The sequence below is a fragment of the Varanus komodoensis genome, unplaced genomic scaffold, assembly GCF_004798865.1.
Source record: "Varanus komodoensis strain SLA01 unplaced genomic scaffold, ASM479886v1 scaffold33, whole genome shotgun sequence".
Classification (NCBI taxonomy): Eukaryota; Metazoa; Chordata; class Lepidosauria; order Squamata; family Varanidae; genus Varanus; species Varanus komodoensis.
In genome coordinates, this window is record NW_025335817.1 from 7,656,278 (window position 1) to 7,682,146 (window position 25,869).

The 25,869-nt window shown below is 42.5% G+C and overlaps 2 protein-coding genes across 6 annotated transcripts in view; one reads left to right on the top strand and one right to left on the bottom strand.

The window, feature by feature from the left end:
• Window positions 1-25,869, top strand: part of SQOR (sulfide quinone oxidoreductase) — a 36,892-nt gene that overhangs the window by 7,305 nt on the left and 3,718 nt on the right. Inside the window, exons 1-10 of one of the 3 annotated variants that reach the window (XM_044438827.1) lie at window positions 394-505; window positions 2,521-2,771; window positions 3,881-4,051; window positions 5,023-5,076; window positions 7,891-8,085; window positions 8,344-8,553; window positions 10,085-10,268; window positions 13,184-13,251; window positions 14,054-14,232; window positions 14,730-14,909. In XM_044438827.1, coding sequence (XP_044294762.1) covers window positions 2,538-2,771; window positions 3,881-4,051; window positions 5,023-5,076; window positions 7,891-8,085; window positions 8,344-8,553; window positions 10,085-10,268; window positions 13,184-13,251; window positions 14,054-14,232; window positions 14,730-14,787 — 1,353 coding nt within the window. In that variant the 5' untranslated portion in view covers window positions 394-505; window positions 2,521-2,537 and the 3' untranslated portion in view covers window positions 14,788-14,909. Of the gene's footprint in view, window positions 1-393; window positions 506-2,520; window positions 2,772-3,880; window positions 4,052-5,022; window positions 5,077-7,890; window positions 8,086-8,343; window positions 8,554-10,084; window positions 10,269-13,183; window positions 13,252-14,053; window positions 14,233-14,729; window positions 14,910-25,869 lie in introns of those variants that run through there. The other 2 variants (XM_044438826.1, XM_044438828.1) reach the window with 2 other exon arrangements.
• LOC123027706 (nicotinamide riboside kinase 2-like) lies at window positions 15,824-25,780 on the bottom strand. Of its 3 annotated transcripts, XM_044438829.1 has the most exons (9): window positions 25,562-25,776; window positions 24,050-24,079; window positions 23,023-23,113; window positions 19,968-20,013; window positions 19,579-19,762; window positions 18,163-18,234; window positions 17,899-18,005; window positions 16,818-16,909; window positions 15,824-16,019 (listed from the first exon to the last, which is right to left on the bottom strand). In XM_044438829.1, the coding sequence occupies exons 1-9, from the start codon at window positions 25,585-25,587 to the stop codon at window positions 16,014-16,016; spliced, it is 654 nt and encodes a 217-aa protein (XP_044294764.1). In that variant the 5' UTR covers window positions 25,588-25,776; the 3' UTR covers window positions 15,824-16,013. The 3 variants fall into 3 exon arrangements, with proteins under 3 accessions (XP_044294764.1, XP_044294766.1, XP_044294765.1); XM_044438831.1 differs by lacking the exon at window positions 16,818-16,909 and having other exon boundaries at window positions 25,562-25,780; XM_044438830.1 differs by lacking the exon at window positions 24,050-24,079 and having other exon boundaries at window positions 25,562-25,774.

Below are 25,869 nucleotides of genomic sequence, written 5' to 3' on the forward strand. Positions count from 1 at the left end.
GGGTTCTAGTCCCTGCTTAGCCATGGAGCCAACTGGGTGACTTTGGGCCAGTCACAGACTCTCAGCCCAACCTACCTCACAGGGTTGTTGTGGGGATAAGATGGAGGAGATGTAAGCTGCCTTGAGCCCTTTGTAGGAAAAGGCAGGATATAAATTGAATAAATAAATAAATAACAACGAACCTTTGCCATTGGACCAGCCCACCACTAGAACATGCCCCCAAGAGCTCCTCCGAGAAATGGAAGACATCTCCAGCTGAAGGATGCCCAAGCCCTCTGCTGCAGATGCTTACTTGGGAGTAAGCCTAGATCTGTTCAGACACATCTTGTTGCTTGAGATAAGTAAGCAAGACTCCCTTTTCACATACAGAAGCCAGCTGGACAGGCTACTGAATCTTACCTCAACTCCAGGAATGGGACAGCGCACAGAGGACAGCGAGCTTGCTCAGGGGCCGTTCCTGGGACTCACCCAATTCTGTACCCCAGTACCTGAGCCCTGTCCCCAGGTATCTGCCGTCTGTGGCCGCCTTTGAATTCCGTGGAGTTTGCTCCGGGGTCAGCACATGCAGCACGGCAGCATTTGGCTTCTCCCAAAGCACACTCTCTTCCTCAGTGTGGAAAGATCCTAAATTTGGTGAGGCGAACTGAGGTCATAGGAGCATGAAAAAGTGCCTTGTACAGAGCCAGACAGATTGTTCCTCATCTCTCCCAAATTTGTCAACCATTCCAGACAGAACTCTTTCCCAGCCTCCCCACTCGGAGAGACCCGGGTTGAATCCTGGACCTTCTACAGGCAACGCATGTATTGTGCCCACCTCCATCAGAACTGTAGTTTTCAGGCAAAAATGTTACTGGAGTGCCTTTTCTGAAATGTTGTAGCTTCTCCGTACACTTCTAAAAGCAACTTCTATAAACTTGACATACCATCTCATCCTTCCTAAGAACAATGAAACATGTTTGCATTCCAGGAACCTCAACATGTTGCCAAATAGTGGAAGGGAACACAAGCATCCCTTTCAGCTGCCAGAAACTTGAAAATGCCTCCTCTCCCAGGGATTAGTCTTGTGTCTTAGCACAGGAGTAAGAAACAGATGGAAAGATTTGCTCATAGTCTGTTTATCAAGAAAGTTTTTACTACAGCGTTTTAAAAAATCTGGGAATAGATTATTACTACATTGCATTTATATCTCACTTTTTTCTTCTTGTGAGAAATCTATTATTCCTAATGATTAGGAAAGACAGATACATAATGCAAACCTCCTTTCCTTGTAATTTGTATCTGTTGGTTTGGGTGCTGTCCTTTGAAGCAGGGGTGGGCAATTTTGGCTGCCAGTCCGATTTGATCCACCAGGTCAGTCCAGCTAACCTGCAAGGCCTCAGGTGAGGTCTGTTCCAAATAGAATTGGACATTTCTGAGATGGGTCAGCCAAGGAGAATCCAGAAATGCAGACAGTCTTGATCCATGTTGATAGAGTGTCCAGAAAGGCAGGCAACTGTGTTGCTCCATATCAACTCACCATTCTAGCAGTTTTCGTCTTCCTTAGGCACAGGTATTTGGCAAAATGCTGAAGTCTTAATTGCTCATTATTCCCCACCCGAAATATTCTGCATTGCTGTTGTTGCTGCACAGATCCATTTCTACCTGCTAGCTACTGTGCAGACTACAGCAAAGTCCAGATGTTTGGCTCCCAGTATTCCTGACCTTTGGCCAAGTTGGCTGGTGCTGATGGGAGTTGTAGTCCAAAACATCCAGAAGGCACTAGTTTGGGGAAGGCTGCCAGAGTAAATTTCAGCACCAACAAAGCCCGATGTTGAAGCCAGTGCCTGGCTGGTGCCGTGACATGAATGCTGGACTGTGGCTGTGGTGACCCGAGTCCAAATCCTGTATCAGTCACAAACCACACCAGGTGACTCTGGGCTGGTGACTAGCCTTCAGTTTAAACCTGGGACTAAAGTGCAGTGTCTATAGGTGCAACTGTGATCACAGACACCTCTGTGGTGCCCCCCAAGCTCCCTCGCCCTCCTGATTCTTGTTTTATTACTTAAGAATTAAGATACAGATATTAAACAACAGGGAGGCCAGCTTGCCGTAGTCTGAAGTGTGGTCCTCCAGCTCCATCTTTATTTTGGATCAAAACAAAGATTTTTGGTCCTGATGCTCCGCCTTGAGTTGATGAGCAATAGCAAGGTAGCTTTCCTTTATCCTCCTCAGTTTGCCCTCTGAGAAATTAGTGTTCAGTGGCCAGTCCCAGCTGCCACTGTAGGAACGGGCCAGGTGTCCGCATGGCAGCCATCCTCTGAGTGTGCTGATGACGCTCTGTCAAAATTGCAAATGTGTCCACCAGCCCAGAAGTTCTGGGGACCCCTATCCTGAATCATTCTCTCAAGTTTATTGTGAAGAATGGGTTGCGAGGACAGCAGAAGACCTGGCCTATTAGCAGTGCTCTGTAGCAAAATGTAATAAAAAGGCAACACATCTTTGCTTATTCTGTTCACAACCTCTTTTCTTATTGCTGCACAGACTGAGCTTCACCAAAGATGGCCACCCTTGGAGTCATGTCAGCCTGTACCGGTGCACGTGCCTTAATGCCTTTACTTAGGCCAAGGATCCTGAAAATGAGCACAAGCCAATTCCATGCATCAGTGAGGACTGCTTCAAAGGATTACTATGAGGTGCTGGTGCTGGGCGGAGGTACCGGTGGCATCACCATGTGTGCACGGATGAAGCGGAAAGTGGGGGCCGGCAACGTGGCTGTGGTTGAGCCTCAGGAGGTAAGAAATGTGATGGCTTGCTAAAAAAAAAGAAGAACTAGGGGGAAATCAAGCAAAAACCCCTCAGTGCCTGGAAAAATAAACATTTTTTTCCCATCTGGGGTTTTTCAGTTCTCCTCTATCCAAAGTCTCAACAACTCTAGTTATCTCACCCCAAAAAGGGAGAACATTCCAGAGGAGTTGATTCATCTGCATTGCTCTCCCACAGGCATTCGACCAAATAGAATTTCATGGTGTAATTTCAACCAGAAGCCTTCTTGCTGAAGGGGGCCTGTCACTTTACTAACTAAATAATGACAGCAACTTGTCTGTTGGAGAAACCATTTGCCACTTGAAGTTTGTACCATCTTTGAATGAAAAAGAATAAAATGTGATGAGTTTTAGGCAAACAGCTGCATGCACAGTGTTTTTTTTCCTGCCTGGAACAAGATGTTCCAAACCCTCTGCTCCTACCATTCTGGTGGGATTGAATTGCCACTCAGCTACCGATGGATGGCACAGCTATCCCCTCTGCATGGCTGCATTTGGGTCTGCAGCACTTTTAGCTATTTTCTGCTGGATTCAGAACAGCAGATATGCTGGGAATGAGAGAGTTTCCATATGGCCCACCGTTCTACTCTACCGAACACTGGAGTGTCCAGGAATCAATCTGAATTAGCATCTCTCTCCAGGAGGTGGCACATCGGAACATAGCAGAGGGCTGCATTCCAGGAAGAAAGGGTGGGACCAAAATTCCAGCATCATTTTGCCTGAAGTTTCCACTGCCAGTAATTAAGCCTTAGGAGAGGCAGGGGAGAGAACTGCATAAATTGGGGAAGCTCCCAACAATTGGCAGTTGGGGATAACAGCAGGACCATCTGGAGAACCTTAGAGAGTTAGATTTGGCCTCCAGGTGGGGTGCATTCTGCCCATGTTCCTGATGTTCAGCACCTCACACCTCTTATCCGCTGTAGAAGAGTTATCTCTCAACAGCTCAATGTCTGGATAGCTAAATGGATGGAGGCCATGTGTTGGTGGGGTGTGGGAAGGCCTATCAGGTGTTTGGAGGTCCCTGATAGTCCAGCACAATGCCAGCTTGATGTGTCGTGGCTTTTGCTGGTCTCTTTCAGAATCACTATTATCAGCCTCTCTGGACTTTGGTTGGGGCTGGAGCAAAACAGTTAGTGTCAAGTTCACGCACAACCGCAAGTGTGGTTCCCTCAGGTGTAACGTGGATCCAGTCAAAGGTACAGAAGCTGGATCCAGACAAGAACTGCGTCTATTTGGAGAACAACCAAAAGGTGACCCACTGAAGCTTTCTAGTTTCACTTGTTCCTGAATTAACTGTTCATTTAATTTTTTTCATAACCTAGATATGTTTAACAGAATCAGAATCTGAAATTTTATCTTGAGGTTAAGTTTATCAGTTTTGTTCATTAAGTTTCTTTGATAATTATAAGTCATAATTTTCTTTCTCTGGTAAAATTTGTTCTGTTTAACTTACAAAACGCATAGGATATTTTTCCCTGAGTGTTATAATGTTCTATAGTATTATACACAATACAAGTACTGTTTGTATATGAAGCAAACCAGAAAGTTCAGGCCTCATTTTTGTTAGAGGTTTTTCTAGAGGGTTAGAATAGATGATTTTTCCAATCCCTTCCAATTCTGTGATTCTAAAGGATTTAGTACCACAATAAAATGCATCACATGGGCATCATGATACTTACATCTAAACATCCCAAATTATTTCCATAAAATATCCAGTAAAAACTTTGAGATATATGATGAGAAAATAGTTCTGCCAGTTGTAATAATAGCAACATTATTAGCAAAGTATTCATGTTTCTGGAAGCTGAAGTTACATTTTGTACTCTTCCAGTCTTTGCGGTCATCTTGTTGCAACATCCTTTGCTTGACTCCATGGTTAGCTCTACTTAAATGAGATCTTAAAAAGAATGAGACTTCAGTTATGACCAGCTTAAGTCCTGTTCATTCCAATGGATCTACTCTAAGACCAAATATGAGAGGGACTGATTCCATAAAGGAAAGGAAAGTCTAGAAGAGTTGCATGGAGCTGTTGTAGGGATTTGTAGGGCTTTCATTTATGGGGTTTCCATATGTTGGAGATGACTTGACAGCGCATAACAACTCCAAGCAGGGCTGACAATGCATAGAACCCAATGCTCTGGAGGAACCCCTTTGTGGCAGAGAGACAACAATGCCCATATAAAGTATGCTTGAGCTAACTGTTCATTTCCTCATTGTATAGATATCGTACAAGTATTTGATCATCGCCCTTGGGCTCCAGCTGCATTACGAAAAGGTAATGTATTGTGCTTGCAAAGGCTGTCGTTGCAGATGTAAAACAGTGACCCCAGTTCAAAGGGTTGGGTGCATTCCCTGTTGCTGGAATGCCCCTCTGCCATGGAGCATCACATACAGCTTTGGAAGCCTGCTCATGGAGCCTTGGGTGGTTGGGTGCCAACTTTACATAGGTCAGTCCACTGTTGGAAGAGTTCTCCTGTCCAAGTCTATTTAAAAGACAAAGAACGCTAAAAAGGGAGAGCAGGAGGGGTGGGTGGGGTGTGCCTTGACAGCAGAGTGAACAAGCACAGAGTGAACAAGCACAAAGATCTGGTTGCAGATCTTTCCTGCTGTGGTGTAATGAACTGTATTTCTATTTAAATTGCTATTGTTATTCCTTTGTGTGCATACTACCGCATGTTGTTGTGCCTCTGTGCTCATGGGACACACTGTTTGTGCTGTGGGCTTTGACACTTCTAAAAACAAACTGAAGCGAGTGAAAATGCTCGTTTTCAGTGGTCCCTCTGAAGAGAGCCATGATCCTCACAGTAGCTGTGGGGAATGAATTTTCCCAGCAAACATATATTGATCCCCTGTGCCAAAGCATTTTGGGGTGACTTAGTCTTGAATGGGCAATTAAGCCCCAAAGTCTTTCCAAAGGACCTGCCTCTGGGGGCAGTGAAAACTGCTAGAATATTCTGTTGACATGGATTAACACGGCTGCCTGAATTTCTGGAGTCTGTTTGGGGTGAGGCTATGGATAGCACCATGCTAGATGTACGTACTTCAAAATCTCTAAAATTCCCTTTCCCATCCCTTCTTTTTACCTCCAACCCCCCAGTTCTATGAAGAGGCTTCATTGAGATTGAGAGCTGTTGAACAGAGCTCCCAAATCAGGTGGCGGGTGCTTCCCTAAACAGAGCCCTCCTCTCACAGAAAGCAGACCTGGATTGAGGCCAGGGCTTTTTTGTCTCGGCTGAGCATTCGCAAGATCCACAGTCCAACAGAGAGGGCTTTAAAATACTTCAGCTCACTGATTTCCAGAGGTTTACGTGTCCTTAATTGTGTGTTGAACTGTGAGCATGATGGCACCGGAGGGTGCGCATTCTGTGCATGGACGCGCACATAGTGATGGTGACAGATGTGCTTCCTTTATTGGCCTGCAAGGAGGTCGCTTCTGTGTGGGAACTGTGCAGCCTGTGAATTAGGCGCTGCGCGAGATCAGGTATCAAGCCAACAGAAGAGGCCTCCAGCAGAGCATCTGAAGAAGTGGAATGCATCCCCAGGGCAAGCTCTGGCATCTAAAACTTCTGGTGGAGAACAGAAGACCTCCTGAGGGCTGTGCTTCAAATAGCAGGCACCTGCTGGCTCCGCAAAAATAAGTGTGGACAGACTCCTGGCCTGGGGGGTCTGCTTTGCTTCTTTACTAAAAAGCCAAGACCCACCAGCTGCAGAGGGGCATACGCTGAAGGATGGAGAATTCCGAGACCAGGAACTCACTTTTAAGTTTCAGGACTGGGCTGAACTCATGGCCCTTCCACATACACACACAACGGCCCTCCTCAGGATTAGCCTCAGCGTTCTTCCTTTCAACATTTGGCGTGCCTTTTGCTGCTGTTTTTGTGTAATGACCAGCAGTCAGAAATCTGTGTGGCTCTACTACAGATCACCCAGAGGGTTCAGGCCAGGAGATCCAGTTCTGCCTGGTGTGCTTTTGGCTCATAGGTGATAGAGAAATGTACAGAATTTAGCATGTAAAAGCTGATGGTGGAGGGTTAAGAAAGTCAGAATTAGAAGTATACTAAGAACGGTTATTTCTGTCCTAAAAATACTTTTTTTGCATTCAACAGTGGAAACAAGTTAATGGCTCCATGTAGCAGTGCTCAAATTATTGTGGGGTGAGGGGAGGAGCCTCAATCAAGTCCACAAGCCACCTCCTGAATTCCACTTCACGGAAGCTTTGGGGAGGGTCTCTGCAGAACTGCACTCCTCCTCGCCTGCTTAACAGTTGTCTGGTTGGCTGTGAGAAGGCAAATCTGCCAGGAAGCCATGGCAAGGGGCGGGGGGAGGCACATACTGGGAATTTAGTGGCAGCCATAAGGACAACCATGATGAGCTGTATGTGGCTTCTGGGCCACATGTTGCCCACCCCAACCTAAACCAACGAAACCACCAAGTGACGTTTCACATTTGCAGAAGCGCCGTCCTGGGGCCTACGCCCTCCCTGTGCTGACGTGCTCCCACACTCTGCCCCCAGTGCTTCCTGCTGGCTACCAAATGGATGGTGCCTTTCATTTGTGCAGTCCCTCCTCCCATTCTAAAAGGGTGAACTATCCCCTAAATATCAGGCACTGCCAACAAGAGCTCCGGAATTTTGGTCCCATTTGGAGACACCCCTTTTCCTTTAGCCACTCCCAGCACTGGAATGTTCTCCACCCACCCAAGCCCTTCCCCAAGATGGAATTCAGTCCACAAGCTAAAAAGAGGTTCTGCTCCTGTTTGACTTAATGCAGCAGCTTATTGCATTACTTTCAGGGTTTTGCAAATGTTACAGCATGTAATGAACTTAGCTCAGACTGTCTTCTTGATCCCATAAAGGTCCCTGGCACTTGTATTACTAGAGGAGACCCTCGTTTGAGACTGAGCAAGTCATAGGACAGCCCTTCCCAACCTTGTGCATTACAGATGTGTTGGACTATCACTCTCATGGTCCACATAGACTCTCACATCTGGAGAACAGGCAGGGAGAATCTGATAGAATGTGAAGAAAGCTGTTATTTTGCACTTCCAGGATATTATAAAATGTTATACCACTTACTCTGTTCTGTTACAGGTCAAAGGCCTGCCTGATGGTTTTAAGTTTCCTAAAATAGGTTCCAATTATTCCATTCACACAGTAGAAAAAACCTGGAAAGCACTGCAGGATTTCAAGGAAGGAAATGCCATTTTCACCTTTCCAAACACCCCTGTGAAATGTGCCGGAGCACCACAAAAAATCATGTACCTGTCAGAGGCCTACTTGAGAAAGGTATATACCTGAAATTGCCGCAAAAAGCCGATTCATGGATTTATGCTGTTAACCTGCTGAGCTGATAACAAAAGCGCTTTTCATGGGAATGATGCAATTCTTCCAAGATGCCGGGGTGAAGTAGTTTGGATTAAGTTGTCCTTTGATCATTATAACTCATCCCAAGATAATGGGATGTGAGACAAGATACGATATATATTAAATGCAAGTGTTGATCCACTTTCTTTGGCATTGACATTACCTTCCCTCCCTCTACAGACAGGAAAACGCCCCAAAGCCAACATAATCTTCAACACGTCTCTTGGAGTTATTTTTGGGGTTCAGAAGTATGCAGAGGCTTTGCTAGAGATTATCAAATCAAGGGGCATCACAGTTAACTACCGGTGGAACCTTGTTGAAGTTCGAGCTGATAAACAGGAAGCCATTTTTGAGAACTTGGACAAACCTGGAGAGACGAAGGTCTATCAGGTCAGCAAAAGGAATCTTTCCATTTCCTTTGTTTAGAAGGCTAATGCTGTGACAGTCCTCCATTTGCTGCTAATGGCACAGAAGAGCTATTTTGCAACTCCATTATTCCCAGCCGCTTAAGTCAATGCTCATGCTGGGTGGAAATGATGGGAATTGCTTTCCTGCACCTCTGGTTGGAAGTCTGCAGGAGAGTTCTTCAGCGTTGCACGCAAGGATTAGAATGTTCGACTAGGACTGGGCAGGTTCCAAGTTCACATCCCTACTAAGCCATGAAGCTCACCTTGGGCTATTTTATTGTGTTGTAAGCCGCCCCGAGGCTTCGGCAAGGGGCGGCATAGAAATGTTATAATAATAATAATAATAATAATAATAATAATAATAATAATAATAATAATTCACTCTCCTTTTGCCTAACCTGTTTTAGAATGTTGTGAGGATAAAATGGTATGTGTGGGGCTGGGGAACCTCTATGCCACCAAGCCCACTGGAAGGAGGGAATGATAAAACGCATCTAGGAAAATATTTAACTCCAGTAGGGGTGGCCAGCTGGTAGCCCATGTATGACATAGGTTATCCGAACTGCTTTCCCTGCGCCAGACTGCGAACAGCTCAAAGTGAAGCAGAGTTTTTTGGTTACCTGCAGGAAGCTGATCTGTCCCCCACTGGCTGCATGGAGAGTTGTGGCCCTGGGAAAATTATGCACCTCGATCTTCTTCTAGTGTATCTGTGAGGCTCCTTTACTAACAGAAAAGCCATTCCTTTGCTCAGAGACTAGTATCACCTCATATAAAGGCAAAAGGGTCCCAAAGTGTATAGCTGTTAGCAGATAAATAAATCCACATTCCACCTGTTGAACTTCCAGCTCCCATTAGACCCAATTGCCATTGCAAATGGTGAGCGATAGTAAGAGTTGTAATCGGTCCATCACTTAGTTTGCGTATCACTTTTCCATATATGGTATGCTCATAGTTAAATGGGATAAAATGCTTTTGTTATTCGTATGAAAAACAAGTTGGAAAACATGCCAGATGGATCTTGCTTTCATCATGCTTTGTTGCAAATCGTTTTGAGTATACCATGCGTGGAACAGCTGCATACACAAACAGCAAGCAGAGCTTACTACACCTCCCATCCTATACTGGCCACACTGACTGGGATTGATGGGAGCTGAAGATCTGGAAGGACCCAGCTTGCAGAAGGCTGAGAAAAATCTTCTGCAGAAAGAAGTCACTGTTGGGGTCTTCTGGCATCTGTGTAGGGGTCTGCCTTGATCTCTTGTGTTCTCATTTGTGTCTGGAGTGGTGCCCATAGTGTGTGCATTTGTGAGACACACACACACACACACACACACACACACACACACAGTGTTGTGGAGGAGATGCAGTGGTGTTGCAGCCAAAAGGAAAATCCACCCAAGCGCTTAGCCCAAGACTTTTGCCACAATTAAAATGCTTAACAGTCCAGATTCCTGCAGGCTGCGAAAGGTTGCTTCCACAGTTGCACTCACCCACGTCTGCCTTTCTCCACCCAGTATGAAATGCTTCACGTCACACCACCCATGGGGCCCCCTGATGTCCTTCTGAACAGTCCAGTTTCAGATGCGGCCGGCTGGGTTGATGTAAACAAGGGCACACTGCAGCATAACAAATACCCAAATGTGTTTGGAATTGGAGACTGCACCAACCTCCCCACCTCAAAGACAGCAGCGGCTATAGGTAAGAGGAGTTTTTAGTAGCCGTCTTTGAAAGCAAATTCTGCTAAGACAAAAGACTAGGTTTGAACATGGAGTTCAAGGAAGCATTTCTTCTCATCTGGGAGTGCTCTTGGAGTGGCTGAGGCATTTTTTAAAAACGTTTTAACTGATTCAGATGTGAAGAGGATGTTACAGTTCCTGAAGACCTTATTCTTGTGTTTCCATCCTCCCCCAACCTGGTGCCCTCCAGATGTTGTAGACTTAGGCACCCATCAACCCCAGCCACAACAGCCAATGGTGAGGAATGCTGGGTATTGTAGTCCAAGACAGCCTGCCCTAGCTCAGGACCTCAGTCAATAAATAAAAGTATCACAGAGTACTTGAGTTGGAAGGGGCCAGGTGGCCATCGGGATGAACCCCTGCTGTTGCAGGACACCAGGTTGAACCATCTCTCTCAGAAGTACACGTTAACCAAGTTTTTGTACATATTAGTTGGCTTTGCACAATCCCTTTACACTCATATTGATATTTTTGTAAGCTGTCCTGAGGCTGCGGGAAAGGACTGCATATAAATGTTTTGACAATGATATTGATCATTTCCTTTCTGTACTGCCCCACAGCCAAAGCACTCTGGGCAGTTTGCACAGTTCATAAAAACAGATTATAAAAGTACAATAAATTTAAAATCAGGAAAAAATAAAAATGTAAACAGCTAAAAACTCTTAATAAAAACAGACGGTAGCAAGGGATAACAGAGAGAGGGAGCGGGGGAAGAGTGACTCTGCAGAACTCCTAGTGATCCCCCTCAAGCTGTTTGCAACACACTCCAAAACGCCACATGACCCCACTCAGCAGTTTCATGCAGATGCTGAATAGGTGTTGAATGTGGCACAGAACAGACCCCTGAGGAACTCCATGCTGGGACAGGGGAACAGGGCACCATTTCCCCCGTCAGTGCAGCTTGTTACGTGAACCCAGCCAGGCCTGTGGCAACAATCCACTCTGGCCAGGCTCTCACAAGTGGTGCCGCCCAGGGTTGTTCTGCTATCCACCCACAGGATGAGTCCAAAGTCCCTCCTGTGTGAGCATGTGAACCAAGTCAGGGTGTTCCAACCCTAAACAGGAATCTTGTCTTGCTAGGGATTGCTTAGAGTCTCCAGTCTTAACAGTGGAAGAAAAGAAGTGAGTTCAGCTAAGCACATAAGAAAAGCCAATGCTGGACCAAACCAAAGGTCCATCTAGTCCAGCTGGTGGCAAACCAGCTGCCCACAAGATCTTTCAAGGAGTATGGGTGCAAGGCCTCTGCCTGTCCGAGCTTCTCAGCAGCTGGGGTACGCATGCAGGCCGCCTCAAGGCTAGCAGCCACTGACAGCCTTCTCCTCCAGGGATCTGCCCAGGTTCTCCCGATTGGTGGCCTTCACCATGACCATAAGTGTGACAACATCTAATTCAATTTAACTGGCATATAGCTCCAAATGGTAGAGGCCTCAGCCTTGAGTTTAGAAGAGCGCAGGGCTATCTTAGAGAGGAGATTTTCGATGGCATGTTCACAGGGCTGCCATTAAGTCAGATACAACTTCATGGCATGTAACAACCACAACATGACCCCCAAAATGTTTGCAGTATTTGAATAATTAAAAGAGGAGGGTAGGAAGGAGAAGACATGGAAACCATGCTAGGCAATTGATTTCTTCTAAGAAAATGAATGGAATTTTAAGTGGTACAAGTTGGGAGCCTCATGTTAAAAGGTTTTCCTAAGTATGTATGAAAGTTAATACAGAAAAATATTTTTACAGTGAATTGCATTTGCAAAGTAATTAACTGTACTCTAAGCAGACAGCTCTGAGTTAATCATAGATTCATAAGGATGTGGCAGACTTTTATTTCAGTTGCCAAAGACTGGCAACCCTTGATATGCAGCTGTTTACTGTATCACATGTGTACATGTGCCAGTTGAAAGATAAGTCCAACATTTAAAGAGTCTCATATCCTGGACTCCCCGTCACCTGATCTGAACTTTCAAGCAAAAAATATTCCTCACATTTACACTGAGCAGAAAGATTGCAAAATGATTTATATTAACATTCATGCCTGAGACCATACCTGCTATACACTCATTTGGAATTAGATTTTCCATGAAATCCCTGATTAACTAGACCAGATCTGTTACATAACAGTAAAGTAAGGCTCATAAAACTTACTTAGCCTCAGTCAGATCAGTGGTTCCTCTAGTCTAGCCCATTGCTTTCAAATCCCAAGTACGCAGTAGCTTTGGTAGCTTCCTTTTCCCAGTACCAGTATCTGCAATTTTGTTTTGTTAAAAAGTTTCAGATTAAAATCTGATTTAGGCCAAAATATCTGCTGTCTCTAATTTGCAGTGAACTTCTTTCAACATACCTTATTGAAAACGTAGTAACAGCTTCTAAGTTTCATTAGGACATTATTACAACACATTTTAGTTAGATCAGAGCCCTTGGTTATCATGGAAACAAATTACTTTCATTATGTACTGGTGAAATGTACTCCTGTTTCTCTTTTCCACATTTAACTTCTTTCTGTTGCAGTTCTGTGGGGCAGAGGAACACAACCTGAGGCCCTCCAGGTGTTTCGGAATAGAACTTAATCTTGAGCCCCGGGCAGCAGTGAAAGGTTAAGGGAGTTTTTGAGGCCAAGTTGCCTATCTCTGTTGTAGAGGTTAGCATTAAAAGTATACCCACCTACACACAATTGATGAAAAGCAGAGGTCACAGTTATGGTCCATTAGAAATAGGAAGCAGAAGGAATTGCCTCTGACCCTTTTATAATTAGAACATAAAAAACAGGAATAAGAATGGAACTATTTCATGAACTGTAACTTAAAGCAGGAATATTTCAAATGTTGGTGTTCTAGCATTACTATTTCAGCACTGATATAAAATGAACCTCTCCCTTCTACAGCTGGCCAGTGTGGTGTACTCGATAAGACAATCTCTTCTATAATGAAGGGCAAAACTCCAACTAAAAAGGTAACTTGATTAGTTCTCTGAATTTGTCCTTAAAATGGGTACAACTTGTTTCTCTTTGGAGGCAGTTTTAAAGCCAGTCATTTTGCTGTTGTAAATATCCAGCTAGCAATAGATTAAGTTTGAATTTTTAATCCAACTTCTATAATACACAAGTATTTTTATATGTAAACCATTTCCTGATGCTCTACAATCACAGCCCCAAAATACTGTATTCCATTTTAGGAGTGAAATTTTGTCAAGTACATGTTGAATTTGCCTCTGTTTTGTCATGCCATCCGTGCTTCATCAGGATAAGTACCAGCCTCTCCAGTGTTAGAAAATGTGTGCTAAATTCTCACATCTAAAATGTTCCCTTTTATGAAACATTCAGCTGTTATGCTGCTTATATATGAGCAGGCACCAACATCCAAATGGCCTTTGTTGAACTCACCTGAAAAATGGCTGCTACATGTGGCTTCTACCTGCCCCCGGAGGGAAAAGCACCAGTCCTCAGAGCGGGGACAAAGGGCATATAGATATCAATGGACCACTCTGTTGCTCGCAGCCAAGATGCAAAGATGGAAGTCAACCAGAACAGCCACAATACCCAAATAACTCAGGTTTTGATATCCAGAATGCTACAATACCACAGCAGGCAAAGAGGCCTAAATGTTACATCGGGTAGGCAGCCTTGGGGGATCTTTCTGGGTTGAGAGGCAGTATAGAATTAGAAATTCTAAAAGTGTGAAGAATGCTTTTCAATGTAGTTCAGAGTAGGGTTTTCTTACTTTGTGTAACATTTGTATCATCAAATATTTTCTAGTATGATGGATATACCTCCTGTCCCCTGATAACAAACTACAACCGAGCAATCCTAGCTGAGTTTGATTACAATGCTCAGCCTTTGGAAACATTTCCTTTTGACCAGAGCAAGGAACGGAGGCTAAGTTTTCATATGAAAGCTGATATGATGCCTTATCTTTACTGGTATGGACTACTGAAGTAAGTATGCCAATTTACTAACTTCCACTTAAGACGTTTTGTGCAATACTAGCTTCATTTACTGCAAAAGGAAGGTTTGTGGTTTGAATATTGATATTTGCCTAACTCATTTGACTAGTGAAGAAAAAATGTATAGGAAAGACTAAGTTGTGATTATATTTATGATAGTGTTTAAAACTGTTCTTATAAGAGGAGGTTCTAAGTACACATCTGTTGCTGCGAAAATTATCTGTAGCATTGTGAAAACTTGCCGTGCAGCTTGGAGGAAAAGCATATACCTTAAATTTGTTTAGTTTTGATGATTTAACTTGTATGCCTTTTAAGCAAGCAAATTTTTCAAATTACGTGCAATGCACTTTTATCTTCTGAAAAGAGATGACAAGAAAAAATGACAATACAGGTTTTTCTTGACTACAAGAAAAAAAAATGGAATACAGGTTATTTGAAAAGTCTTAACTTTTTCTATCCCAGTGTAATGTTTTTCCTGATTTTCTTAGGGGATTTTGGGGAGGTCCAGGTCCAATAAGAAAATTGTTACACCTAGGATTGAAGTAGATTTCTGAAGCCACTACAAACTACATCAGAACCAACATGGATCAGAGCTTCTAAAGCTGTTTTCAGATATTCTGCACAAAATGTCTACTGTTTTGATGTCAATAAAGCAGTTCCTAAGCCAAGATGTATGCTTTAGACTCATCTTAATATAAGCATAGTATTTACATAGGTTTTACTATTTTTGACTTGGAAGTAGAAAAGCACTTCCTATTTAGCACAACTGTGCTTGTAGCACTGTGCTATCTTTAGTCTGCCTATGATGTTCTACAGAGTTCTAGGTTATCTAATTTATATAGTCCCTCAGCTTTAGGAGCTGGTGCACTGGCAAAGAGTGATCTAGAATGACCCCCAGTGAACTGTTACCTCACATGTTACCTTAGGCAGCCTTAAGCCCTTTTCCCATAAATCTGCAATAGAGATTGCAAAGTTCTTATATATTTGTGTTTTGCACAGTGAAAAGTATTCTTTAAGTGCCAAGTGGTGTCACTTAGTGTTGTATGGCACACTTTGCAGTGTACCAGGCAGGTTTTTGCTTTGTCTTAAGGAGCTCATCTTCTGTTTATGCCTGAATCCTTGCAACAAAATATTTTAGCTGAACAAAATACTGCATAAAAGTCAATTTTGCAGCCTTTTAATGACTGGGGATGGACTGAAAGATTTAAATTATATGAAACTCTTAGCACAGTGCTAACACATTGCCTGGTGAGTATGTGTGTGTGGAAAATGCCTGTTTCCTGTTTGCCCGCAATTAGGAATTTTATTTTGAGGAAGGGACTATAGCAAAGTGGCAGAGCACCAACTAGGCTTGCAGAAGATTGACTTCTAGCATCTCCAATTAAGAGAAGCAGGAGGCAGATGAGTGAAACTAGACAATTCTGAATTAGACAGAACCCTGAGGGAAGGCAACTTCTGTCCCTAATGCAGATGAATCAACAACCACAAAGATTACATTAAAGAGATTGACAACATACTCAATATATTTCAAGGATGTTTAGGCAGATATGAATAAGCAGAAAACACAAATTACATCTCAGGGTTTATGGATGGTAAATGCTTTTTAATCAAGGCCACATTTTAGAGACTTATTTCAGCAAGAACAAAATATTAAGAAAGGAAAAGTCTTCACAGAAGTTGGAACTTTACTGCCAAGCCAGGCATATGTTTTTTTAAAAATAAGTTATTCAACCAGTGTCTTCTACTTTGTTAGAATCCTCCAGCCACTTGGTCTAACTCTGTAAAAAGAAAAGAAACAATACTGTGAATGACTGTTGCACACACTTTATAAATGATTTACTTGGGACAGGGTGAGTTCTCTATCCTGTTCAGTTTTGTCTCGAGCTGCTGTGGCATAGGAAGCCTACCAAAGAAAAGGAAGCAAGCTTAATTGAACATGCTAATATGATGTTTGTCAGACTGAGATTCTATGCATTCTTACCAGAGAGCCCACTTTTGCGAAAGCGTGTATGGGATTGTGCTACAAGTTGGTTGCAAAGATATGCAGCTCCTTTTTTAACCACTTTATATCTTGTGCAATGTTCAGACCTCCAAAACTAATTCAGGACAATGAAACAGCTCACTCCATAGCCCTACGTTTGCCACCTTCTTACAGTTACCAAGAATGTTCTAGGCTTTTTGGCCTTGATGTAGGCAACCTAACCTATAGTCTTTAACACTGTAATCTTAATATAGTTCCAATTTGGAAACTACAGTACTAGATCATGTACCAGTGAAAAGGCACATTAGTTGGCAACCTAACCAGGCATTGCAATTTTAAAAAAGTAACTCTGCAGAAGCTGAGCTGAAATAATTTTGAAATATTTTACACTAGATAGCTTTGAAATTTTGTCTGTAGCCATAAGGGCTGGAAAGTTCAAATTCCATAACAGAGATTTTGATATTAACTGAATCTTTTGAATGTTGCTTTTACTCAATTCTTAAGAGATTTCTAGGCACTGTTTAAAAGGTGTTGCATGTAAAGAGAGAAGAGATTGATGGCAATCTGGGGATCATTTAACCCATACGGTCCTTACCAGCATCTTCATCAGCTGCTGTAAGTTGTTCTGGATCTGTCCATAGACTAAATTAAAAAGTTCCTCCCTTGACTTTGCTCCATCCAGCTGAACTGAAATATAAGCAGCAGCACTTACAGATGAAAGTAGTTTTGCTGTGCTCAGCGAACTTAGTTTATGCCAGTGAGTATTTTAGCACAGAGAGCTAAATAAGCAATTCGTTTTTGAATCTGGCCAATGTGAACTAGAAAAAAATGTAGATTTTAACATCACATGTAATAAGTATTTTAAAACTGTTTAATTTTTATGAAGATGGATGTATTCAATCATCTTTGGATACATTTCATCACTAAAATTCTAGGTTAGAGTAACATTCAATGTTTTGCTGTTACATATATGAAACCGGACCGTGCATGCTTCCCTCTGCCTTCCATGCACAAATGGAAATTTAAAGTTCCACTTTCTTAAGAGCCTCCAAATTTGGTAAAATGAAAGCTTGTTCAAATTGCAATTTGGTAACAGACCACAATACTGATCATAGGTTACCATAAGCTTATCTGCAATGTGTGAAATTGCTCCCACGCAAGTGAGTCCACCCTCACCTTCTTGACCAGGCAAAAGCAGTTGTCAGCTTTTAGCACACTTCATCCCATGCCTGTTTCAGTCCGAAAACCTGCTCTGACTCTGGAGAAAAGAACCTGCACCTAGTGCTGAGCATGAAACCAACTTCGTTTCTCCCTGCAGCCCCAGAGATCTGAAGCTGCAAAGGGGAAACAGAACCCACGCTGCAGCGGAGTTAGTAGAGGGTGGGCAGCCACTATTTCATTCATTTGCAATGCTGAGATATTGGTTCAATAGCAGAGTATTCGAAAAAGCATACACTGAAAGTACTTTTATATAGAGTCATTATTCAAGAAGAGTTATAACCTGCATAAAACTAAGCATTTAACAATAACATTGCATGTTTTTAAACTATCCTGGGAAGTTCTCGATATAAAGTGGAGTATATAATTTTTCAAAGTAAATAAAATTAATCACCCAGCCTATTAGCATACTGGAACACCTTATTTAAAATTGATTCCTAGGACACAATTTAACTTACCAACATCAACATTAAGTTCTTCCATTAGATTCTTATGCTTGATGTACATTGGCCAGACATGACCATCAAACAATCCAGGTGGATCAGGCACAGTATAATTCCTCGAACTAGACATTGGAGAGGGGAGAAGGGGGAGTTCAATTCAAATGTGATTTCTATTCATTAAGCAAGAAGCCCACTTTAAATATTTAATCACTTCAACATGACTTTTCATATGATGGGACTTCTGCAAGAATTTACTTGATGGAAAGACAAGAGGCTTACCTTCTCCTCCTCTTACATTCTTCATAGGGAATAGAAAGAAAATACCGAAAGTCAAAAACATCAATCAAGGGCCTAAAAAATAAAAGCAGGCGGTTATATATACAGCAACACTAACGCATCTTCCCTACATCAGCCAAAATATAGTATTGGCAACACATATTCAGAGGCAGTGCTGACAGACCTCATCTCCATGAATTTCTAATCCTCTGCTGAAACCATCTAAGCCAGTGGTCGCTTGCCAAATCCTGTGGCATTGCATTCATCAACTCAGGCATTCTGTGCTGAAATTTTCTTTTATCTCCCTGAATCTATTGTCCATTCATTTCATTGGTGAGAGAAATTTCTCCATCTACTTTTTGCACACCATACAGAATTTTATAGACCTGTCAAGCCCATCCTGACAGCCACTCCCCTTTAGCTACTTTGTTAACTGGATCCACCCCCATTTGGGTCGCTCTTTTCTAAATCATTTTGCAGTTTTACAATAGCGTCTAAGCCTGCCTGACCAGAACTAAACGCAGTATTCCAAATGTGCCCACATCACAGAGCAAGTAATGTACCGGCATTTTACCTGCAATTGCTAGCACTGAATTTGTTCAAAGCCACCACATTTACAGAATTGGCAATCTGGCTGTGTCACATAACCACAACTTGGCGATTCTTTGCCTGGATTTAAGATGGTTTTGCCCTACTTTATCTATACGATATTCACTCACTTGCCAATTTAGTGCCTATTCATTCAGTTTGGAGAAGTCCCTCAGCAGCTCTCTGCAGTCTGGTTAAATTTTTTACCTTCCTAAATAATGCAGTGGTGGCCACTTTAGTATTCACCCTCAACACTGTATCTTTATGAAGAGTGTTATGAACAGCACTGGTCCACATATGAAGAGTGTTATGCATAGCTATGGCAAATGCCAGAGCTTATTTGGCATCAAACAAAACATTGTTTCTAATATTTGAACAATTTACAGGCTTCTTTCCCCCACACAAATATGCTCACCCCAAAGACAGTCTATTCCCTCTTTCTTGCTCTTCTCCTCTGGATACATGTCCAAAGTAGGTAAAAACTTAACTTTTTGTTAAGCCCTTCCCAAACGCAACGCAAAGAACAGCCTTCTTCATGCTCTTCTCTATACAGAATCAGAATGCACTGGAACAAGTAAAGGTTATCTTATCACAACCACCTCTCATGTGCCCATACAATCAAAGTGGTCCACACAACACCCAATTTGTTATCAGTCCAATACCTGCTAAGAGTAAGCAACTGTTTGCAGGTACCTGATTAGATACAGGAACGGCTTTAAGAATATTTTGACGCTTTACTTACTAGCAGAAAACACTGAAATGACCCGAGTATATAAATTAAACATCCACTTAGAAGGCATTCAGTAGATTGTACCAGTGTAGTTCAGGTACCTGTAAGTATAGAGTAGGAATCCTTCTATGATAAGAATATGGACAGTGTCATCATGCTCCTCTGAATCCTCTATTGTTCTGGTATCCAGTGTGTTAATACCATGAGATCGTTCAAACTTGATTGGGTTTTTCTTCCAAGCGTTGATGGTACTCATCATTGCATCCATATCCAAAGCACTAATAACTATGATAGAAGAGCAATGAAGTTTTTAGGTCCAAATAATGACACAACTATTACCATAATGGCCGCGAAGCACCCTGGTTCCAAGCGACTACCAATTCACATAATTTCCACAACATAACTTCTGTTCCTCAAGACCAGTTCTAGGGGTAGAGTTATAGACTTTAAAAAATTGCTAGTTCCTTGCATGGATATAAATAGAACTTACCATCATACTGTTTAAATCCATCTTCAACCTCTATCTCATCCTGGGGCTGAAACAGAATAAAAACTGTCTGGAGAGCGGCTCACAAATTTCAATGCTCATTTTAAAAAGAGCAAGATGGGGTAAAATTGTCCATTGAAACTAACTTGCCATTAACTCTGTGAACCACCCGGAGAGCTTTGGCTAATGGGGAGTATAGAAATGAAACTGGCAGCAGCAGCAACTCCTCATTACTCTTAGAGAGATTAAAGCTGGACCTATAATAAGCCTTGTAGTACAGAACTACAAGGCAGTAAAAAGTCACTTTCATTTTTATCTCATCACTAACATAGATACCTAACCTACTTTCAAAACAGAAAAACACAGTGGGGTCTTATCCAGTAACTGCAGACCAAACCCTGTGCCCCAGCCCTCCCACCACAAACTGATACACAACAAAACAAACACATTTAAAACAAGCACAAGAGACTGAAAACACCAAGTAGAAATAGCATGAAACCCACTTAATTTCCAAATTAGGGAAAACAAAACTTTATGATTATGGGGCAGATATAGTCTAACTAATGGATTAATTTTATACACTTGGCATCTAAAGTGAACCACACTTTAGAAAATTCTGGTCAGGGACGGGCAAGAAAAAATGTTAATATGGTTAGACAAAAGCCTAGGAGATGAACTGAACATGTCCTGCATACCATTTCTTTAAGGTAATAACTTAAACAACACAACAAGATACAACAGTAGGAAAACTATGTGAGTCAACCTGGATTTCCCCCAATAATTCCTCTGGAGTATGAAAGTGTCTGACTTTTAAAACAAAAGGAGGGCAAGAGAAGCAGTGTGTTAAATCCTGTACCTGCTATTTCTTCTTCCTCAATTTAATTCTGAAATTGGAAGTGAGCTCATACTCATCTTGAGGAGGAGATTTGTGGGAATTATAAACAATGGATGCAAACAGTCCTTCACCTGCGGATTTCTCCTGTTAAAATTGGGTACCTTGCCTTCTTTTATTTCTCTTTGCGTGGAGCAGATTAAAACACATGGATGTGCCTCTATCGTATGTGGTCCTGAGTCTTATTTACTTGTTTTTTAAAGTAAACATTCTGCACCATAATAAAGGTCTACACAAAGAACAATATTTACAATTGATATGATCTATCAAGATTTTTGTATACTGCCTGTCACGATCTCGGGACGGTCTTGCAATAAAAACAGGATAAAAATGAAACACAGCACCCAGTAATAAAATCTTACATTAAAAACCTAATCATTTTTTTAAATAATGGGTAAATTAAAAGGTTTTAGCCTGGCGCTGAAAATAATACAAAGCTGGCGCCAGACAAGCCTCTCTGGGGAGTGCATTCCATAAATGGGGCACCACCATCAAGAAGGTCCTTCTCCGAGTACATAAACATTCATTTATTTGCATGTTCTACTGTATCTGTAAAAAGAAACCAATCCTCCACTCTCTACCACCTATGATCACTGGGCACATTAATATCTCACAGTAAGCCTCCCTGTGAATAAGCCACAGTGGATTGGCTGGTTGGTTGCTTGAAGAGCCCACGGAATGCCCAAGAGGTTGTTCTATCCCCTCTTCTCCCTTAGCATGTATCTCAGCATCCTTCATGACAGAACCTGTCTTATCCCTCCCTCCATGCTCTGATTGTTAGCCCCTTTCATTTGCCACCCATTTTTCAGATTTTTTCCAGTGTCTCACAGCCACAGAACGGAAGGCTGGGGAGGTTGGACCCTGAACATTTTATTTGAAAATAAAAATTAAAAAGTCAGGGAACAATAATCATCCTTCCGAAATGCTATTTCAGGGTCAATGGAATGACAATGTCTCTAAGCTTGCAGAAAAGCATGCTGCTCTGTAGCCAAATGCCACAAACCACAGAACAATAGATTCCCCAGGTTTGGACTATAAGACTACATTGGTGGCAAGAACCACCCTAGAAAATCGGTTCTCATAGTGGTTTGATCAATAAACTATCCTGCCAGAACTGCACTGGGTTCAGACAGCATGACAGACCACCATGGCTGATAACTGATGATGCATGCCTAGGTCATTTGAACTAGATTGTTTCCCCAACTTCCCTCCCCTTCACAGCCATAAAAGCTAGAAATCTGGCTGGTCAAGATGTGACCAAAATCAAATCCTATGCTTTTGTTTTTGCATAGAATCTTAAAATACGGGGTGTCCCAAAAAAAATTGACATCATTGGCTATGTTATTAGACTATGAATGATATCAATTTTTTAGGCCATCCTATATACTCATCCTTCTAAAACTATCACTTGCACACTCATCTCAATATTGTACATCTCCATGATGCTTAGATTTCAATAAGTTGCTACAACAATTGGAAAAATAGGGAAACTCATTTTTTTATGAGCAACTCCTGTGAGCCCTACAGAAATAGATGAGCCCTGCAGCTCTTTCTAATACAAGATGGCAGAGATTGCTGAATGCTTTACGGCCAGTTCATATTCTATAGATAGTGGCTGTTGTGCTTTAGAACATCATTTCTGCCTGTGTTACCCCTACCCCCCACTAAGTGGAATCTAGCAGGATGCTAAGGTTAACTCAGCTTGTGCGTGATGCCACAGAAGTCTCAATTAGTCATTTGGATGTGGCTAGAAATGCATAACATCGGATACTGAATGCCCAAACATGCTTTTGAAAATGTTTTTCTTGCTGTAGAATTCCACCCTGTGGAATATCACTACTGTGACTTGTGGGATGATACAGGAGATTCTTGCCATCACTCCTACAAACACATCTCAGAAGGAAATCAGATGTTTTGGAAAGCTGAACTTTGTTTCACTAATGCTGCTATAAAGCACAACCCACATTGTAAGAATTCAACCCACCTCACAGAGGCCCCTTGCACAGAAAAGACTGGGTGAATTAACAGTTTGCTCAACATTTCATTAATGGATCTATGTGCCTGGATGGAACGCTTCCTCTTGCACGCTGCTGTCTGAATAGGACAAAAAGCAAGTGACATGGGGATAATGGAAGAAGAGCAGACAAACCAAACTGCTTGCCTCACCTTAAAGAAGTCATCTTGATGTACTACACTGCAGTTGGGCAGTGCATGCATGAGTTTTCTTGTCAGGGTGGTTTTCCCACCATTGGTAACTCTGAAATAGGAATTTGGGAGGAAGGATAAAAGAAAAGTGAGTGACAGAATCTAAATCTAATATTTTCAGACTGCAGAACGTTTTCTTCTATATGGAGAACTTTTCTGAAAGTCCTGAGAACATTGAGGGAAAGAAGTAAGAAATCCCTCTAGCTATTGTTTTCAAGATGGCAGCATTTCCTGTTGCTATATCTAAACACTGTGGCTGCAAAACAGAGTGGCTACTTCCCAAATACTACCCTTTTCACAAATACACATCTAATTGCTGTTTCTAAAAATGTTTTCTGTAAGCCATTTATAACTGCAAAGACAGGATACAAATACATTAAGAACTAGAATGAGTAAATGACTCGCCCTCCAACTGAGGTGTGAACCATGCGTTTTGTTGCAGTGTGCATGTACACACTTAGGTTGTGGATGGGGGACAAAAGAGAAATTCTTCTAGAATATAGATTATGACAAATTAATCTTATTCAGTTATTCCAAGGGCAGTTTAGCCTTGCAGCAAGAGCAAAACCTCTTATGATACTTCAAAGATATTTATTGTGGCATAATCCTTCATGAAACTGGAGCCTACTTCAACAAATGCATGTGGTTCCCATTTTATTACAGATTTCATTTATGGAACATTCAGTGAAGAACAGTGTTTGGAAGTGTCCACCTAGAATAAACTTGAGGTCAAATCCATGTACAGATATTACTAATGCTTGGACCCATCACACACATAGCCTAACTTACCTTATAATTTGCTATGCAGGTGGAAGGGGTAAGAAGAGAATTGGTACTGCCTTCAAGACCCCTGCCGAGTCAGGCCTTAGCTCCAGCATTCTATTTGCTACAATTGTTAACCAGGTACCTCTGGGAAGCCCACAGACTGGAAATGAATCCTATGTCCCTTTCCTGCTGTTCTAAACAACTTAAGCAGGATTCCCAGTACCTGGTATTCAGAAACATGCCACTTCTGATCCTGCAAGGAGAATACAGCCTTCCATTAACATCCATAAATTCGCCTAAACCCAATCCTTCAAATGAAAGGAACCAATCAAACCAACTATCCTACTTTTCTTTAAGGCAGTTTACATGTGGTTTCCTAAGTTGTCTCCCATCCAAACCCAAGACTTAAGCTTCAAAGGACCATTTCCCTCTTTTTTCCTTGTCTTTGTGCTTGCACAGAGTCACAAAATGTACTCATCCTTCTAAAACTATCACTTACACACTAATCTCAATATTGTACATCTCCATGATGCTTAGATTTCAATAAGTTACCACAACAATGGGGAAAAGAGTGAAACTCATTTTTTATGAGCAACTTCTGTTGCTACTTTTATATCCTGCCATTTGTTCGTCTTGCAAGAAACCCAAAATGGCTCATACAGTCCTCCTCCTCCTCTCCATTTTATCTTCAACGCTACCCTGTGAGGCAGATTAGGGTGAGAGTCCGTGCAGGGAGCTTTACGGCTGAGTGGGGACTAGAACCTGGATCTCCAGCATTCCAGGCGAACTCTAACCACTACACTACACTGGCTTGCTGAACTGATTGCACATAAGCTGATCCAGGAATCTTCCTTGGCCGAGCAGGGGATAAAAATACTTCAGTTAAATAAACTTTGCTGTATCATGTCCCTTCAGACAAGATTTAAGAAAACATAAGGATCTAAAACCCAGAGAGGTCTTCCCTGGCACCGTCGTTATTTGTTTTTCGGCGCCAGGCGAAGACCTTTTTATTTAAGCGGCATTTTAATTGTTAATATTATTGGATTTTATCTGGCCAGGGCAGCTTATTTTATATTGGTATTTTGTATTTTTAATTTAATGTTTATATTTTTTAATTTAATGTTATAATTATTTTTTAACTTGTTGTTGTAAGCTGCCCCGAGGCTTCGGCAAATGGGGCAGCATAAAAATGTTTTAATAAATAAAATAAAACAAAACAAAACAATTCCTAGATATTCTAGAAATATTAATATGTAAATAAAATAAAAATTATGCAATCATACTAAATACAAACCCATCTAAAGACGTCTAAAAGCCACTCCCAGCACTTATTATATTAAGCACTATATAATTTAATTTTAAATCTTTCTATTCAGTCCTATGCAAGGAGCCTCAGTCCGGCTTAGAGATAAGAATCAGTAACGGACAAACAAATCAATAAAATACAAAGTGACACGCATTCCTTGAATACGAATTCATTCCATTCGGGCCGCATGAGCACTCGCGAGATGGGCGCGGTGGGAAGCTCCAGCCGAGCCCAAAATCGACGCAGTGCAAACAGGCGAAGGGCCACTCGAGGAGGCGCGCCAGCCCCTTGCCTCTTCGCCCGCCAGCGTGCAGCGAAGGCCGCGGCGGCGGGGACGGCAGCAACAGCTGCTGCACGGAAACCCAAAGTCACCCCGGCCCCTTCCCGCGCGCGCGCCCGCCCGCCCGAGCCACCCCTCCCCCTCCTCACCCGCCAATTCCGATGACGACTTTCATGGTGGTGACACGCGAGCCGCGGGGCGATCGTGACGGCGGCGGCTGCTCTCACGGCGGACTCTCGGGGGGCTAGAGGAGGAAGGGAAGGAGGCACGAACGTCAGCTGGCGAGGGGCGCCATCGTCTCGGAGAAACGGCGGCAACGAGGGGAGCCGTCCACGCCTCGGCCGAGCGCTCGGCGAAAGACAGACACGCGCCCAGCGCGTTGAGCTCTCCTCCCAGGACCAGCCGAGCGCGCGTTCATTGGCCAGCCGCGTCGTCGCTGCCGCCAATCGACTGCCCG

Excerpts from the sequence above, each read along its gene's own strand:
- LOC123027706 (XM_044438829.1), bottom strand. The coding sequence starts at position 25,587 with ATGAAAGTCGTCATCGGAATTGGCGG. Across the intron at positions 20,014-23,022 it reads ATCAAGATGACTTCTTTAAG|CCCCAGGATGAGATAGAGGT; the intron begins GTGAGGCAAGCA and ends ATTCTGTTTCAG. Across the intron at positions 19,763-19,967 it reads TGGATTTAAACAGTATGATG|TTATTAGTGCTTTGGATATG; the intron begins GTAAGTTCTATT and ends CTTCTATCATAG.